The 15,875-nt window shown below is 37.4% G+C and overlaps 1 protein-coding gene across 2 annotated transcripts in view; it reads right to left on the bottom strand.

The window, feature by feature from the left end:
* SMAD5 (SMAD family member 5) overlaps positions 1–15,875 on the bottom strand; it is a 53,279-nt gene that overhangs the window by 21,986 nt on the left and 15,418 nt on the right. For both annotated transcript variants that reach the window (XM_004744911.3, XM_004744910.3), the window contains exons 2-3: positions 9,464–10,035; positions 3,914–4,165 (exon numbers count right to left, since the gene is read on the bottom strand). In XM_004744911.3, coding sequence (XP_004744968.1) covers positions 3,914–4,165; positions 9,464–9,866 — 655 coding nt within the window. In that variant the 5' untranslated portion in view covers positions 9,867–10,035. The remainder of the gene's footprint in view (positions 1–3,913; positions 4,166–9,463; positions 10,036–15,875) is intronic.

Raw genomic sequence — 15,875 nt, forward strand, 5'->3', positions numbered from 1 at the left:
GATCCGAGGGTCCTGGGATAGAGCCCTGCATCAGGCTCTGCTCAGCAGGGAGCCTGCTTCCCCCTCTCTCTCTGCCTGCCTCTCTGCCTACTGTGATCTCTGTCAAATAAATAAATAAAATCTTTTAAAAAATTTTTTTCATAAGATTAACAACAGGGTTTGTCACTGAACATTATAGACAAACAAAAATGTAGGCTGCTACCTGAGGCAAGAGAAAAGGAGAAAAGACAGCACACTTATTAATTACTGAAAATCTGCTAAAGGACCATATATATTCGGTTCAATCCCAGATAGTAGACCAGTGCTGAAATTCACTAAAATAGAATTCAAGGTCAAGAATTTTGTCTTTATGTGCTTAGACCCATGCTGGGAGGAACTGCAACAACTACAGACCAATCTGAAGGACACAAATTAACCTAGTTTGAGTGTACCTCTACAGAGACACTTTGAAATTACCAAAATCACATGCTGTATGTTGTTAATTAATACCAAAAACTAAAACCATACTCTCCACCTGTATGATCGGACTACCAACATGAACAGCAGATAGACAGTTAATTCTTTTCAATATCCTGAAATGGCTGTCATGCCTTACTAAATGATTAGGTAATTCTCAGGACATCTGAATGTGAACTAGATAATCTGAATTCCAGCCCTCGTAGTTAAAAATCTCTGTAGAAGCTACAGCTCTATTTCTTTCACTCCAAGGTTTGTACAAAATATATTTTGACACAGAACTGTAATCAAACTGAATCTAGGGCAAAGTATGAAAATTAGTTCTGGTGCAAAAACCCAACCGTTGATACTTAATTCTTCTTAAAAAAAATTTAGAAACACATCAACCAATGCAACAAAGAAACCAGAAACAACATACTTACCTATGACTCCACCTGCGACAGTAGGCATTCAAATATTTTTTGACAAAGTGACATAATGATGCATCCATATATGACGGGCCATTAACAAAATCTGGGCACTTTATAAAATCTACTTATGAAGTTTCCCCAGGCAAACCAGTTTATCAGTTACCTAATTAAAGATAACTGGGGTGTCTTTTTAACTTTCCAAAGTCTATAATCATATGACAACCAGTAAAGTTAAAAAAGCACACAGTTTAATTCACAGACCTGTACTCCTGAAGCGAGTAATACACTATATGTTTACCAAAAAAAAAAAAAAAAAAAGCCAAAAGCACAGACTTGAGAGCAGAGAAACCTAGGCCGCAAAGCTCAGGCAAGGTACTTAAACTCCTGAAGGGAATATCAGTTTCTTTCTTCACCTGTATAATCCAACTACTATCTCACATGGTTGCTCTGAAGGTTAAATTTAATGCAGTATCTTCATCACAGTACCAGTTATACAAAAGGCACTCAATAAATGGTACTTCATATTACAAATTACATGAAAATATTTAAGTCAAACAAGGTTACTTCTTTTGGGGGGGGGTAGAACTTTAATTTTTAATGCCTGGAAATACATAATTTGGGTATTTGGGCCAATAAATGATCCAATGATACTTAAAATACACTTTCAGTTTTCCAGAATACCTGCTCCACATCATAGTCATCAAACACATAGTCTTTTTCTGTCTTCAGGTTTTTGATAACCTGTTAGAACACTGCTTCCACGTATATAGACTCCCTATGAAGCCTTTCAAGTTAGCACCATTTGGCTTCACTCTCAGGTTGCAGGGGTAGCCAGTCTGCATAGCTAGTTATAAATATATATATATTTCTGTAAGTTTACCCATTCATTTCACAAATATTATTGAAGGCCTGCTGTATACCAGGCTCTGATATAGGGACTGGGGATGTAGCAATTAAAAAAAAAAAAAAAAGGCTAAAATTCCCTTTTTCATGGAGTTTATAGTCAAGAAAGGGAGAGGAGGAAATGACAGAATATAAATACAGACAATCTGTTGGGTTGTAATATAGGCTATCAAGAAAAATCAAGCAGTGAGAGAAAGAAGACAGGATTAAAGGAGAATGTGAATTTTTTATTGTTCTTAAAGGATCATCTCTCCAAAACTGTTTGCTTTTTTTACAATGTTCAATTTATTTTAAAAAAAAAAAAAAAAAAAAAAAGGCAGTTCATCCATTTCTCCTACCTCTTTCCTCTGACAACTACCCACCTGTTCTCAATATCTATGATCAGGGTTTCTTGTTTTTGTTTTTTTTTTTTAGATTCGACATATAAGAAAAATTATATGGTATTTGTCTTTTCCTGACTTACTTTATTAGCTTAATACCCTCAAGGTCCAGCCATGTTGTCACTAATGACAAGATTTCATTCTTCTTTATGGCTGAATATACCACAATTTTCTTTATCCATTCATCCATCAATGGACACTTAGGTTGCTTCTGTGTCCTATTATAATCATGCTGCAATGAACCTGGGACTGCATATGTTTTCAAGTCAGCGTTTTTGTTTCCTTCAGATAAATAACGAAAAATGGAATTACTGGATTACATGGCATTTCTATTTTTAATTTTCTGAGGAAATGCCATACTGTTTTCTTTTTAATTTAAATTCAATTAATCAACATATATTATTGGTTCCAGAGGAAGATGTCAGTGATTCATCAGTCCTATATAATATCCAGTGCTTGTTACAGCATGATGCCTTCCTTAATGTCCATCACCCAGTTACCCCATTCCGCCAACCCCCTCCCCGCCAGCAACCGGCAGTTTGGGAGATTCCATACGGTTTTTCACAGTGGCTATACCAATCTGCATTCCCACCAACTTCATGAGGTTTTCTTCTTCTCCACATCCTTGCCAAGGCTTGTTACCTCTAATAATAGCTTCTCTAATAGGTATAAGGTGACAGATACATACTCACTGTGGTTTCAATTTGTACTTCCCTGATGATTCGTGATGCATAGCACCTTTTCCTGTACCTGTTGATCATGTGTATGTCTTCTTGGGAAGAAGGCCTATTCAGGTCCTCTGCCTGTTTTTCAGCTGGAATGTTTGTTTTTGTGCTAGTGAGCTGTAGGAGTTATGTCTTTCCCATATTATCCCCTCATCAGATATATGATTTTCAAGTATTTTCTCCCATTCAGTAGGTTGCCTTTTCATTTTATTAATGGTTTCCTTTGCAGTACAGAAATTTTTTTGTTTCATGTAGTCCCATTTGTTTATTTTTTGCTTCTTTTGCTTCTGAGGTCAATTCAAAAAATCAGCACCAAGACCAATGTCAAGGAGCTGCCTCCCTGTTTTGTTCTAGGAGTTTTATGATTTTAGGTCTTTTGTTCAAGTCTTTAATCTCTTCTGACTTAATTTTGTGTATAGTGTCAGATAGTAGTCCAGCTTCATTCTTTTGCATGTGGCTGTCCAATTTTCCCAGCATCATTTACTGAAGACTCTACTTTCCCCACTGCAGATTCTTAGCTCCCTTGTCATAAATTAACTGTCCATCTAAGTGTGGGTTTATTTCTGGGCTCTCTCTTCTGCTCCACTGACCTACAGGTCTGTTTTAATGCTAATCCCACACTGTTTTAATCATAGTACCTTTGAAACAGTAAGTTAATTATACTTCAATTTTTTAAAAATTTCTTTGAAAAATTACTATAGCTTTGTAATATAGTTTGAAATCAGGCAATGTGATGCCTCCAGCTTGATTCTTCTTTCCTAAGACTGAATTGGCTATTCTTGAGTCTTTTATGGCTGTATATAAATTTTAAGATTGTTTTTTCTATTACTGTGAAAAATATGGCCACTTCCTTTTTAAAAAACATATGGTACACAGCAAAATAAAATCCAAAACTCTTCTGAAATCACATAATTACCAAAGAACACAGAGTCAAAAATAGCCATCTCTTAGCATGTAACAATTTACCAGAGGGCCAGCAGTATAAGACAACCACTGATTCTCAAGGGCCATCGTTTTAATCAATAAAATAAATTCTTACCTGGGAGCTGAAATGGACTTCCTGGTCCAGAACTTGCTGGGGAATTGGGATATGTACTGCTAGCAGGGGAAGGGGGATAAGGGCTATTTGGAGATAAGGGGAAAGGAGTGTTGTTGGGCTGGTGGAAAGAATCTGGAAACGTTGCATTTTGTGGCATGTGCGGCTCGTTGTGGCTCAGGTTTCTAAACTGAACCAAAAGGCTGTGTTGTGGATTGAATTCATTATGACGAGGCACTAATACTGGAGGTAAGACTGAAAGACAAAAATCAAAAGTCATCTGTCAGCAAAGACTAAAGCAAATATCCCAAACATATTAAAGGATAGATAGAAAGGATTCGGTAGAATTGTAAACCTATTAAAACAATTTACTTTCAGGAATGGCTGCTTTGTAGAACCTTGAATGTGTATTTGCATAATAACTAAACCAAAAGCACTCTAAGGATTTAGGCCTGCATAAAGAGCTCTGGAAAACGGAAAATCCAGGAAAGATACCACTCCTGTTATAGGAGAGAAGGCATATTTTAAAACAATCCTAACACAAAGAATTTAATGTAATGAGAGTTCAATAGAGTTGAGCACTTCCATCTAGCAATAATCAAAACGTTCTGGAAAAGATTACATCTGATTGGACCCTGAAGAACAGGGGGTGCCAGGTGCAGGACAGCAGAGAAGGAAATGGGGAGCTCCAGAAGGGGGAATGAGAAAGCATATTAACAGTTGGCCTAAGCATTGAATGAGGAGTTGAGATTAGAGTGTGATGTTGAGGTCAGCTATTATGATGCCCTGAAAGCCTCAGTGTTTCCAATTTTGAATATCTCAACTTTCTTAGTTGGAGAGATTTCACATTTTATGTTCTTCAGTCAAGCCTTCCCTGGTGAAAATAGTAACATTTCCTAAGTAGAAGCCTTCCATTCAAAATCAGTTTTCTACACATGATCATAATGAAAACATAGCCAACAAAGCCTAAATACTTTAAGAAACCTATTTTTTAAAAGCTTAACTTTATTCAAACACTATCTCTGAAGACCCAAATGACCAATCACAAAGAAATGTCTGACTACCCACCCTGTAGGAAATCTAAACAAACATGATTTCTTTAAACTCTATGGTATGAGCTCATCTCTTATACAACTTTCCCATATCTGTCAAAGTAATTTTACTTCCAAAAATCTCACTTCGACTCTGACGTCATTCAGCAGTAACAAAATCAATCTGTCTTTAAGTTAACTAGATCATACTTCCCTTCCTGAAGTAGGGATGTACCTGAGGAATGAGAGGTTCTATAACTCAGTATTCATACTGTTTTTCGTCTCTTTTCTTTGTACTGAATCAGTGTTGTAATTATGTGGTTAACATCTAATTACGATTTTTTCATCTACTGTGTATTACCAAATGCTGTTCCCTTTACAGAATGATGGGACAGCTGCCACTGGAGAGTAGGGCATTAGACAATAAGAATTTCTATGTTTAGCTGGCCAGCAAGCTGAAAGACTAAGTGAAATAACTAAAGAGGAATTCAACCCAGTAAGGATTCTTCTACTTTTTTTTTTTTCAAGACAGAGCTAAAATCATGGACTTCTCTCTTGTCTATTATCTGTACACATCACTTTTTAAAGACTATTTTCCTCCAAAATACATACTTTAAAAAGGCAGATGCTACAAGAGATAACAAACACAGCAATTTCTAAGTCTCCTTCCATACAGCTTCCAGAGACAACAAATTTAAAGTCTTAGCTACCTCTTCTAACATTTATTTTGTGCACTGCTAAACAATGTGCTTATATTGCTATTGTTAATTTGCCAAAACATCATCTGCTGGTTTGCTGTTGTGGCAAATGAAGTAGCTTTCTTACATTATTCTACCCCACTCCCATTCCCCTCAATAAAGTTACATTAAAAATGCTGGTTAAATCAACACTTGGTGTTTATTATCTGTACAAATATTATTCATTCCTGAGCCAAGTATGTACTATGATTATATTTGTTCTTGAACAGTGCTTTAAGTAAAGCTGATTATTGACTTGTTACTTCATTTGCTTAATCTTAATTACACACCACTAATATTTCCAGAAGTCCAGCAGATATGTTAAATTCCTATCAATACTATTTTCCAGATGCCACAAATATGTAATCTATTAACTCATTTTTCCCCTGGACTCTTCATCCTTCTACAATCTAGACTGCTAAATCCGTAAGTCTGCTGGAGATCTCAAGTCCTTCGACTTCCCTTCTCGTTTGTTGGAACCCATTTCCTGGACCTCATGCTCTATTAGTTTCCTAAGAAAGGTAAAAGGAAGGGGGCACCTGGGTGGCTCAGATCGTTAAGCATCTGCCTTTGGCTCTGGTCATGATCCCGAGGTCCTGGGATGCACCCCATCGGCTCTCTGCTCAATGGAGAGTCTGCTTCTCCCTCTCCATCTGCCTCTCCCCCTGCTCATTCTCTCGCTCTCTCTCTCAAATAATTAAGAATTTTTTAGAAAGGTAAAAAGAAGATAAATTTTTAGTCCTTGCATATATGAAAATGTCCTGTCTTTTGTTTGTCTGCAGATTCCAGAATAAACAACTTTTTCTCTCTGAATTTTAGGGGCACTGCTTCACTATCTGCTGGAATCCAGAACTGCTCTAAGAAACCCAACATTCTCACTTCCAGTCCTTTCTATATGTCCCATCTTTTCTCTCTGGGAGTTTTCAGAATCTTCTTTTTTAACCATGATATACTAAAATTTCATACGTGGGTCTTTAACCCTAACACTAACAGCACTATCACTGCCATTCTTTTAGCTAATCTCCATATCCAGTGTTATTTCCATACCAGACTTTTATTATCTCCATGTGAAATCCAGCATGGAAGACAGACTCTAAGATGGCCATCATAAGTCCTGGCTCTCGGCAGGTATTCACTCTTGTAAAATCCTCTCCCTTTCAAGGTATTATCTCTGAATTGCTGCTCAGCAATAGAACATGGCAAAGGGGATAGGATGTTATGTGTGACACAATATAACACGATAGAAAACCCTCTCTCTTCCCACTGTTTTTGAAGAAGTAAGCTGCCATGAATGCAAGCTACCTATGAAAAAGGTGGCAAACAAATGAAGGCAGCCTCTAGTCAACAACCAGCAAGAAGAGTCCAACAGCCCACAAGGAACTGAAACCCATCAACAATCACGTGAGCTGGGAAGCAGATCTTTCCCTAGCTGAGCCGTACATTGAGATCCAATAACCTTAAATAGAGCCTAGCAAAGGACTCAAGGTAAACCATGTCTGGACTCCTGTCCTACAGAAACTGTGAGGTAATAAATGTGTATTAAGCCACTTAATCTGTTATGCAGCAAAAGATAATTAATGCACCCAACTAGTATCTCAGCTTATATAATTCATTCATTAAAAAATATATTTACTGTGTACCACCTACTAAGTGCCAGATACTACGACCATTCTAGGCACTGGTGATGCAGTAGAGAATGAGACAGAGAAAATTCCTGCTTATATCAGTTGGTAAATAAAATAAATACCTAACACAGCATCAAGTAGTGATGGTGGTACATGAGTAAGGATGAATGGAGGGAGAAAATGTATCATGAAAAGATCATGTTTTCTGAGAGTTAAGTAGGAGAAATAGAGAAGGGAAAAAAAGTCTAGATGCAGGAATAGGCCAAGTCCATGGAACAGAGGAAGTTTGAAGAGAGGTTACATAGGGTCTTGTAGAAATCTGTTCTACATGTGATAAAAGTCTTAATTGTTTTAAACATGCACAGATGTGATTTGGTATTTTTTTAAAAAAACTGACTTAAGATACATATAGAGGGAATCTCAAGCAGACTCCCCATTGAGCATGGAGCCCAACACGGGGCTCTGTTTCACGACTCTGAGAGCTCATGACCTGAGCCGAAATCAAAAGTTGCACACAACAGACTGAGCCACCCAGGTGCCCCATGATTTGCTATTTTTTAAAGATCACTTTGGCTGCTGTGCAAAAAACAGAACAGGTTGGGGGAAAGAATAGAGGCAGAGACAACTAGGACACTGCTTAAGGTAGAAAATGATGATGGTCTGTCCTAGAGTAGTGGTGTTGAGAGATGGTATAAAAGGGGACATTATTAAGATATATTCTGAAGATACAGCAAATAGCATTTGTTCATAACTTAAATGAAGACTTCAGAGAAGAGAAAAAAAAATGACTTCTAGGTAGCAATTACATGAATGCTGGTACCATTTACTTCCACTGGGAAAACTAGAGGTAAAAAGGACTCGGTGGGGGAAAAAAATCAAAAGTCCTATTTAGACATATTAAATCTGACATGTTTAGAGACATTCAAGTGGAGATATCAAGTGGACAACTGAATACAGAAGTCTAAAACTCAAAGGAGAAGTTCACTCTGGAGTTCAAAACGTGAGAATGAGCTTATGATTTTATGACACGTGACCACGAGAGCCCACAGAGGAAAAATATGGACGTAGAAAAGGTCTAAGGACTGAGTCATGTGAAAATAGGAAAATAAGCCAATAATGCGACTAAGCAAAAAGAGCCAGTGAAGTAGAACTAAAAGAGTGTCATGTTTCAGAAGCCAATAAAGAAAAAGTTATGGGTGGGAGAGAAGGAAAGCAAGTGCCTCTGATGAGGCACTTCTCAAATGATGCTGAAAAGGCAAGTGAGATGAGGTCTGAGAAAGACCCCTCCAACCGGAAGGCAGTCACCAGTGATCTTGACAAGTCAAATGGTAAGGAAGACAGACTAAGCAGAGGGAGTGTCCAGAAAGAATGGAAGAAAGTAACGTAGAGATTTAAAAAAAAAGGAGACTCCTATAAAAGGACTCAAAGAAACAGTACAGGAGACTAGGGGTAGGGGATGTGAATGAAGTTGGGACCAAAATTCTTTTTTAACTTCTGTCTATGATGGGCAGTAGCATGACATGCTTATGTGCATGTCATGAAATAGTGTAACAGAGAGGGAAAATGTAATCCTGAGGAGAGGGGTGATAACTATATGAACAAAGTTCTTGAGTAGACAAGAAGGAATGGGATGTAGTACACATACGAACTTGGGTTTTAGATATAACAGAGACATGTTGGGGTGCCTGATGGCTCAGTGGGTTAAGCCTCTGCCTACAGCTCAGGTCATGATCTCAGGGTCCTGGGATCGAGCCCTGCATCGGGCTCTCTGCTTAGCAGGGAGCCTGCTTCCCCCTTTCTCTCTCTGCCTGCCTCTCTCCTTACTTGTGATCTCTGTCAGATAAATAAATAAAATCTTAAAAAAAAAAAAAAAGAGAGATACATGTCATCCACAGGAAAGGCAGGGCATGCAAATAACTGACTCCAATTGATTCCTGTATATATGACCGACTGCTTACAGTGAACATGAATTAGAATTAACTACTTGGGAGCTATTTTATCCATACACAAAAAGCTAAATTCAAAATCCACCATTTCTTCCAAGATTAAAATCTTTAGGAAGGAAACACAAGGCTAATATGGCCTTTTAATTACTAAATCCATTGAACTATAAATTGGAAAGAGACAAGTTTTCGTAAATGTTCTCAAGGTAAAACCTACCTGGACTCTCCACTCTCTTATAGTGGTATGGGTTGATACAAACTTCTTTCTGCTTAGATCCAAAAGGAAACTCACAAATATCCAATGGCTTTAGCTCATGATGACTCTGCAAATCGGGCCAGCGCCAAACACGACAATATATAACATGGGGTAAGCCTTTTCTGTGGGAAACCTGCAGGCGTCCATCTAAAGATCTGGGAATAGTGACACATTTGCTTGGCTGTCCTGGACTGCTCAAGGCTTTCTCCAGTTCTTCCATGGCACCCTTTTTCTTTTTTAGCTTTTTCACCAAAGCATCAACTGCCTTTTCTGCCCATTTCTCCTCTTCATCACCTTGCTTCCAGCCCAACAATCGCTTTACTGCTGGACTAGTAAAGGAAAACAAGCTGGCCATTGACGTCATTTGATATAAATCTTCGGAGACCTTCCTGCAACTCAAAGTCAGTGGCTACTCAAAGAAGAGCTCACAGATGAAAAATCACATAAAGGTTCTAAGCAGAAGTTCCAATTAAAAAGGGAGGAGTGACATTTATCTTCATAAGTGCCATAAGATTCTTTCATTGGTTCAAGTCCTGAAAGAGAAAGAGGGAAAAGGATAAGACCCCTAACTTAAATGCATGTAATTAACATATACCTAAATCAATATAATTAGAAAGTATGTTATTTTTAAATATGAGCAGAAAAGCATTATTACAAAAAACCCAAGTCTAGAAAGAGAAATTTTCCCTTAAGTCCTGTGACCACTCATTTCCTTTCTTCACAACATGAACAAATAACTCACTGGCAAGCCAGATAATAACCAAAAGCAAAACAGATTGCTCTACCTTCTCTCCTATATATTTTCCAAACAAGTAAACTCTAGACTTTCAGTTCCTTTCCTCAGGCCAATAAGCCCCCAAATACCCTTCTAAGGTCTGATTCTAAAGTACTTCCCTTCACTGAAACCCATGTCATGCCATGTCAATTTTGAACACATTATGTCCTAATGTCTACAAGTCTTCAGAGAAATCTCTTTCCTAAGGTCATTATTGTTCGTAAAGTGTTTCATAGACTTATATAAGGTTTGGGCAAAAGCTATAGTCCTATTTAAGTCACATTATTAAATGGAAATTTTATCAAATTCTAAAATTAGTTTTGTCATAAGAGATAACAAATCCTCAGATAAATCGTAACACACATAACTGTTCAGAAAAATGTGAAGTATCTATTTTTAAAACTAAAAATGCTGAAGAGATATAAAGAGAATAAATTCAAAGTTTAACCCAGAAGAGGACAGTTTACAATTATGTGATTCCTATTGCCTTCTGTGATATTTTAGGCATGCTAAGTTAAAGAACCTGCTCTAGGCAGACTGCCCCGCTGTACCTTTACGAAGCTCTTGGAGATGATGACAAGAGGAAGTGATGTGCAACAGCACTGCACTGATAAGAATGGGTACAATTCCCTGTGGTCACTATACAGCCAACTACAGACAATGAGTAGCTAGTGAAACAGCAGGAGTAATGTTTGGAAAAAGGATGTCAGTAACAAATTGGAAGCCAAGAGGCTCCTTTTCTTGTGCCTAAAATTGGAAATAATGCTGCAGCTCTGTCTTTGACAATATCTACCAAACTCTGGCATCAAGACCATTCTGGATTGGGACCCATCTTCCCAGAAAAGAATACATGTGTTCAGTTAAAACCCAGGCAAACATAAATTAAAATAAAACTGAGTTGAATTCAACAAATAATATCTAATTGCTTGCTATGTGCCATAAACTGTGAACTGCCATGATGGTGCTTAAAAAAGAAAAAAAAAAAAAAAAAGACACACCAAATTATGTTTCATCTTAAGAGCCAACTGATTCATTCATTCAACATACACTTACTGAGATGTAGTAAGTGCCAAGATGATCAACCAGCACTGGCTATCCGGACTGTCATGAACCATGATCAGAACCTAGAACAATGGGTGCAAAGGTGCACAAAGGTAAAGTAAATACTCCTCCTGTGTGGATGGACTTCCCAACCCTACATGGGGTAATTTTTGCCAGGGAGGCAAAACTGACCATATTAAACTAAAGAAATAGAAGGAAAGACGAAAAGTGTCAGTAACAAGTCACAGACTGTGAAGTGTTATGTGCTAAAAGAGCTGAGCTCAGCTGTAGCTACATCAAGAATACAGGATAAAAGCCATCTGGACCAGAGAGTAAAGGTAACAGAGCAAGAGTAAAGGTAACAGAGCAAGAGTAAAGGTAACAGAGCTTGTCTAAGACAAGAGAAACTTCAAAGGCATAAGGACACAAACAACAACAACAAAAAATCTGTAGGCAAACATGAATAGAGCATTTCCTAAAGTAGACAATAGATAGGTCTGGCTAAATGAGATCTTACCCAGTAACACCGGAACATAATGGAGACCAGACGGGGTAGTGCACACGTGTGGGGAGAGAATATATTAACAATGTAGAGATTAAGTTGATGAAAGGGACAAGAGGAGAAAAGCTTGAAGACCAGATAACATACTGTAGTTAACCACTAGAAGGTGCTTAATAAATCTGAACTACTAATCTTACTATCATCATCATCATCATCAAATACTAAACATATTATGTATTAACTGAAAAAAAAAAGGAAAAGTTACTTCTGTGTGTACACACAGAACAAGGACTAGAAGGCTACATACTAAATTCATCATTGCAGTTACCTTTGGGTAATGGAGTAATGGGGGGAATGGGGGAAAGGCAAGAGAAAGGGGTCCTTGTGATTCGTTTTATGTATTTCTGTATCGTTTAAAGCTTTACACAAAGGGAATCTATTAACACATTACTTGCATAATACTAAAATAAAAATAGTAAATGATCTAAAACAAATTGTTGTGAAGAAAACAGAGTTACAAGTGCCAGTACAATGAGGAGGTATAACTAATGCATGCTTTATTAGAGGTCAAGCAGGTGGTTTCCCTTTGAAAGGAAGGGTATTAACTAGAAGAAAATCTGAATTTCGGCCATCCTGGTGAAGTTCTGGTTCTCCTATGGGTGATTATATGGGAGAGCTCAGTTTGTGAGAATCCAGCTAGTGAGATACTTAAGATGTGTATACACTTCTGTATGATTTTTTAAAATTTTCTGGACATACAAAAAAGTATAGAGTGCTCAGTTTCCTTCTCATTTTTCTCCCCATCATCAATCAATTTCCCTTCTTACAGGTAATCCTTTTGTATCTGACTTTCATGCCCTTACAGAGAAATTTAACACAAATACAAACAAATACAAATATATACAGAAAATCTTTTTTTACATAGTGGTAGTCTAAAAAGAAACAGGTACAGAGAAACATATGAACAATATATGTTCAAGATCTTCCCATTCCAATATAGAAAGTGCTTCCACATTCTTTTCTACTACACAGAACTGTAGGATAAAAGTAATCTTATAAGTATGTCAAACTACATCATTTCTCTGCTCAAAGATTATTCAGTGGCTTGCCATTACACTTGGTATCCAAACTCCTTAACATCACTTTATAGGGCCTACATGATCTGGCCTTTAGCCTTTCCTCCAAAGTCATGTTGTACATTCTCCTACCTAACTTTGCACTTTACCATTCCTTTCCATTTCTCAAGTGCTACAACATTATTTCTACCTTAAGGCCTTTGCTCTTGATGTTTCCTTCCCTGGAATTCTCCCTGATCTTATTTAACATGCTTACTCTTTCAATTAATTCAGCTGTTCAAATGTCACTTCTTGAAAAAGGACTTCCCTGGCCACTTTTTCTAAAATAGCATATATTACACTCCCACATCATTCTCTACTTCCTGACCCTGCTCACTTTTCATGGTATTTATCCTAACCTAATCAACATATTAATTTTGTTTACTTATTATATGTCATCCTCACTGAAATGTTAGTAGGCAGGTAGCTTCATCTTCCTTATCCATCATCAAATTCTCCTAGACTGAGAATAGTGCCTATTTATTAAATGAATGAGCAAGCAGTGAGTGAGTGAGCTGAAGAAAAGCAACTTGGAAAAATATACATTTCTTTACCAGAGCAACTGTGTGAAGGTTAAAACACGGTATTTATGGATATAGAAAGATATGGTAAGAGAAAAAAGCATGGATAAAAATGATACACAGCAGTCTCAGGACAACAAGTACTGGTTGCCACTGCTAAAAGGAAAAAAGGACAAAGAATGGAAAAGCTTCAGCTGTTTTAAAACCAGATTAAAAAACAGTTTAGCAAATCATGAGATGTTACATTCTCTCTTCTTCTCTGTTAAAATATTTCATAACTCAAAATATTCACAATTTTTAAATTTTTATAAAGTAGTGTAATAAAAAACAGAAAATTATCAGATTCTGTCCCAGACAAGATATTAAGACCATGACCAGGTATCACTCTTTCTAATTCTACTAATTCTTCTGTAAAATGGGATGATGGTTCCTAAATGACTGAAATGTTCAAGTAATAAAATATGTAGGGTCACCTGCTTTCACAGCTCAGGTCATGATCTCAGGGTCATGGGATGGAGACCCATGTCGGGCTCCACACTGAGCATGGAGCCTACTTAAGATCCTCTCTCCCTCTGCCCCACCAACATTGCACACATGCACATCCTCTCTAAAATAAATAAAATCTTTTTAAAAAACAATAAAATATGTGGCACATATGTATAAACACAAACACAACAGATGCACTAAAAACTGCCCTTCAAACATGAATTATGATCATGAGTTTTCAAAGGAAGAATCAAGACTCAAAAAAATGGCTGGATCTGGGGCACCTGGGTGGGTTAAGCATCCAACTCTTATTTTTGGCTCAAGTCCTCATCTCAGGATTATGCAATCAAGCCCCGTGTTGGGCTCCATGCTAGGCATGGAGCCGGTTTAACATTTTCTCTTTCTCTCCCACTCCCTGACCCTCCTCACTCCCTCTCTTTAAAAAAATAAAAATAAAAAAATAAAAAGGCTGGATCTAGTACCAACCTAACATACCCACCACTTTATAAACCAGCCCAAATCTTATACTTTTGTCCATCTGGGTTTTCCAAGAGAAATCTCAGTCATCCTTAATTATGAGCCTAGGGCCACCCCCTTTGGTGAAAAATTCCTTTACCACCCAATTCTAAAGAGGCTATTGAATATCATAAAATTAATAGGACAGTGATAAGAACAGATCTTAACTTTCCAGATGGAATACAAAATCCTTCCAGGAGGAAGTCTTCAGCACCTGGCACTATTCCATGCATCATACCACATATTAAAGGAATATTTAATGAACGGTCATTGATTTTTCTATCAACTGTACCTTGAAATTAACGAAAACTTCAAATTTTAACTCAGGTGACTAAGATAATGAGAACTCCATTAGCAGAATTAAGGACACTCAGAAAGTAGTTTAGTCAGTAGAGAAAATGGTTAACTCTACTGGAAAAGGGTCATGAGTAGACATACAGGTTTGGCAAGGAAAAGATGAGAAAGAGATTTAAGATTTTGCATTTACAAACATCTGAAAACAGTAATAAAAAACGGGTTTTCAACAGAAAGAAAAGAGCGGCATGTTAACACCTGCATATTAGAGAACACTCACTGGTAGGGAAGAGAAAAAAGTTACCAATGAAGTATCATTAAATGGAGGAGCTTAGAATTAGATAAAATGGTATTGCAGAATATCATACACAAGGCAGAGTTTAAAAAAAAAAAAAAAATGAGAACAAGAGGAGAAAAGCTTGAAGACCAGATAACATATTGTAGTTAACCACTAGAAGGTGCTTAATAAATTTAAACTACTAATCTTACTATCATCGTCATCATCATCATCAAATACTAACCATATTATGTATTAACTGAAAAAAAAAAAAAAAGGAAAAATTACTTCTGTGTGTACACACAGAACAAGGACTAGAAGGCTACATACTAAATTCATCATTGCAGCTACCTTTGGGGAGAGGCATGGAATGGGGGAAGGGTAAGAGAGAGAATGACTGGTAAATGAGGATGTCATTAGCTCAACTTCAAGACCGGTTTCAGAAAACCAAATGGGTGTCAGATTCCAAAAACCTAAGACTCAATATTAGTGTTTTCTTAAAACTAGCACTGGGAAAGGAGTAGGTGCAAACCAGGTACTCAAATCTTTAAATATTAAATGATTAAAAATTTTAGAAATGTCTCACACAGTGTTCTTTCCAAAAAGATTTTGTAGCTTGGAAACTATGTGAGTGGTATGACCAAGTAATCCAAGTACTCATTATCTAAGTCTCACAAAGTTAAAAAGAGGGGGCAACTGGGTGGCTCAGTGGGTTAAAGCCTCTGCCTTCTGCTCAGGTCATGATCCCAGGCTCCAGGGTCCTGCAATTGAGTCCCGCACTGGGCTCTCTGCTCAGCGAGGAGCCTGCTTCCTCCTCTCTCTGCCTGCCTCTCCGCCTACTTGTGA

This window comes from Mustela putorius, unplaced genomic scaffold (assembly GCF_011764305.1).
Source record: "Mustela putorius furo isolate JIRA1106 unplaced genomic scaffold, ASM1176430v1.1 tig00000145_pilon_pilon_pilon, whole genome shotgun sequence".
Lineage (NCBI taxonomy): Eukaryota > Metazoa > Chordata > Mammalia > Carnivora > Mustelidae > Mustela > Mustela putorius.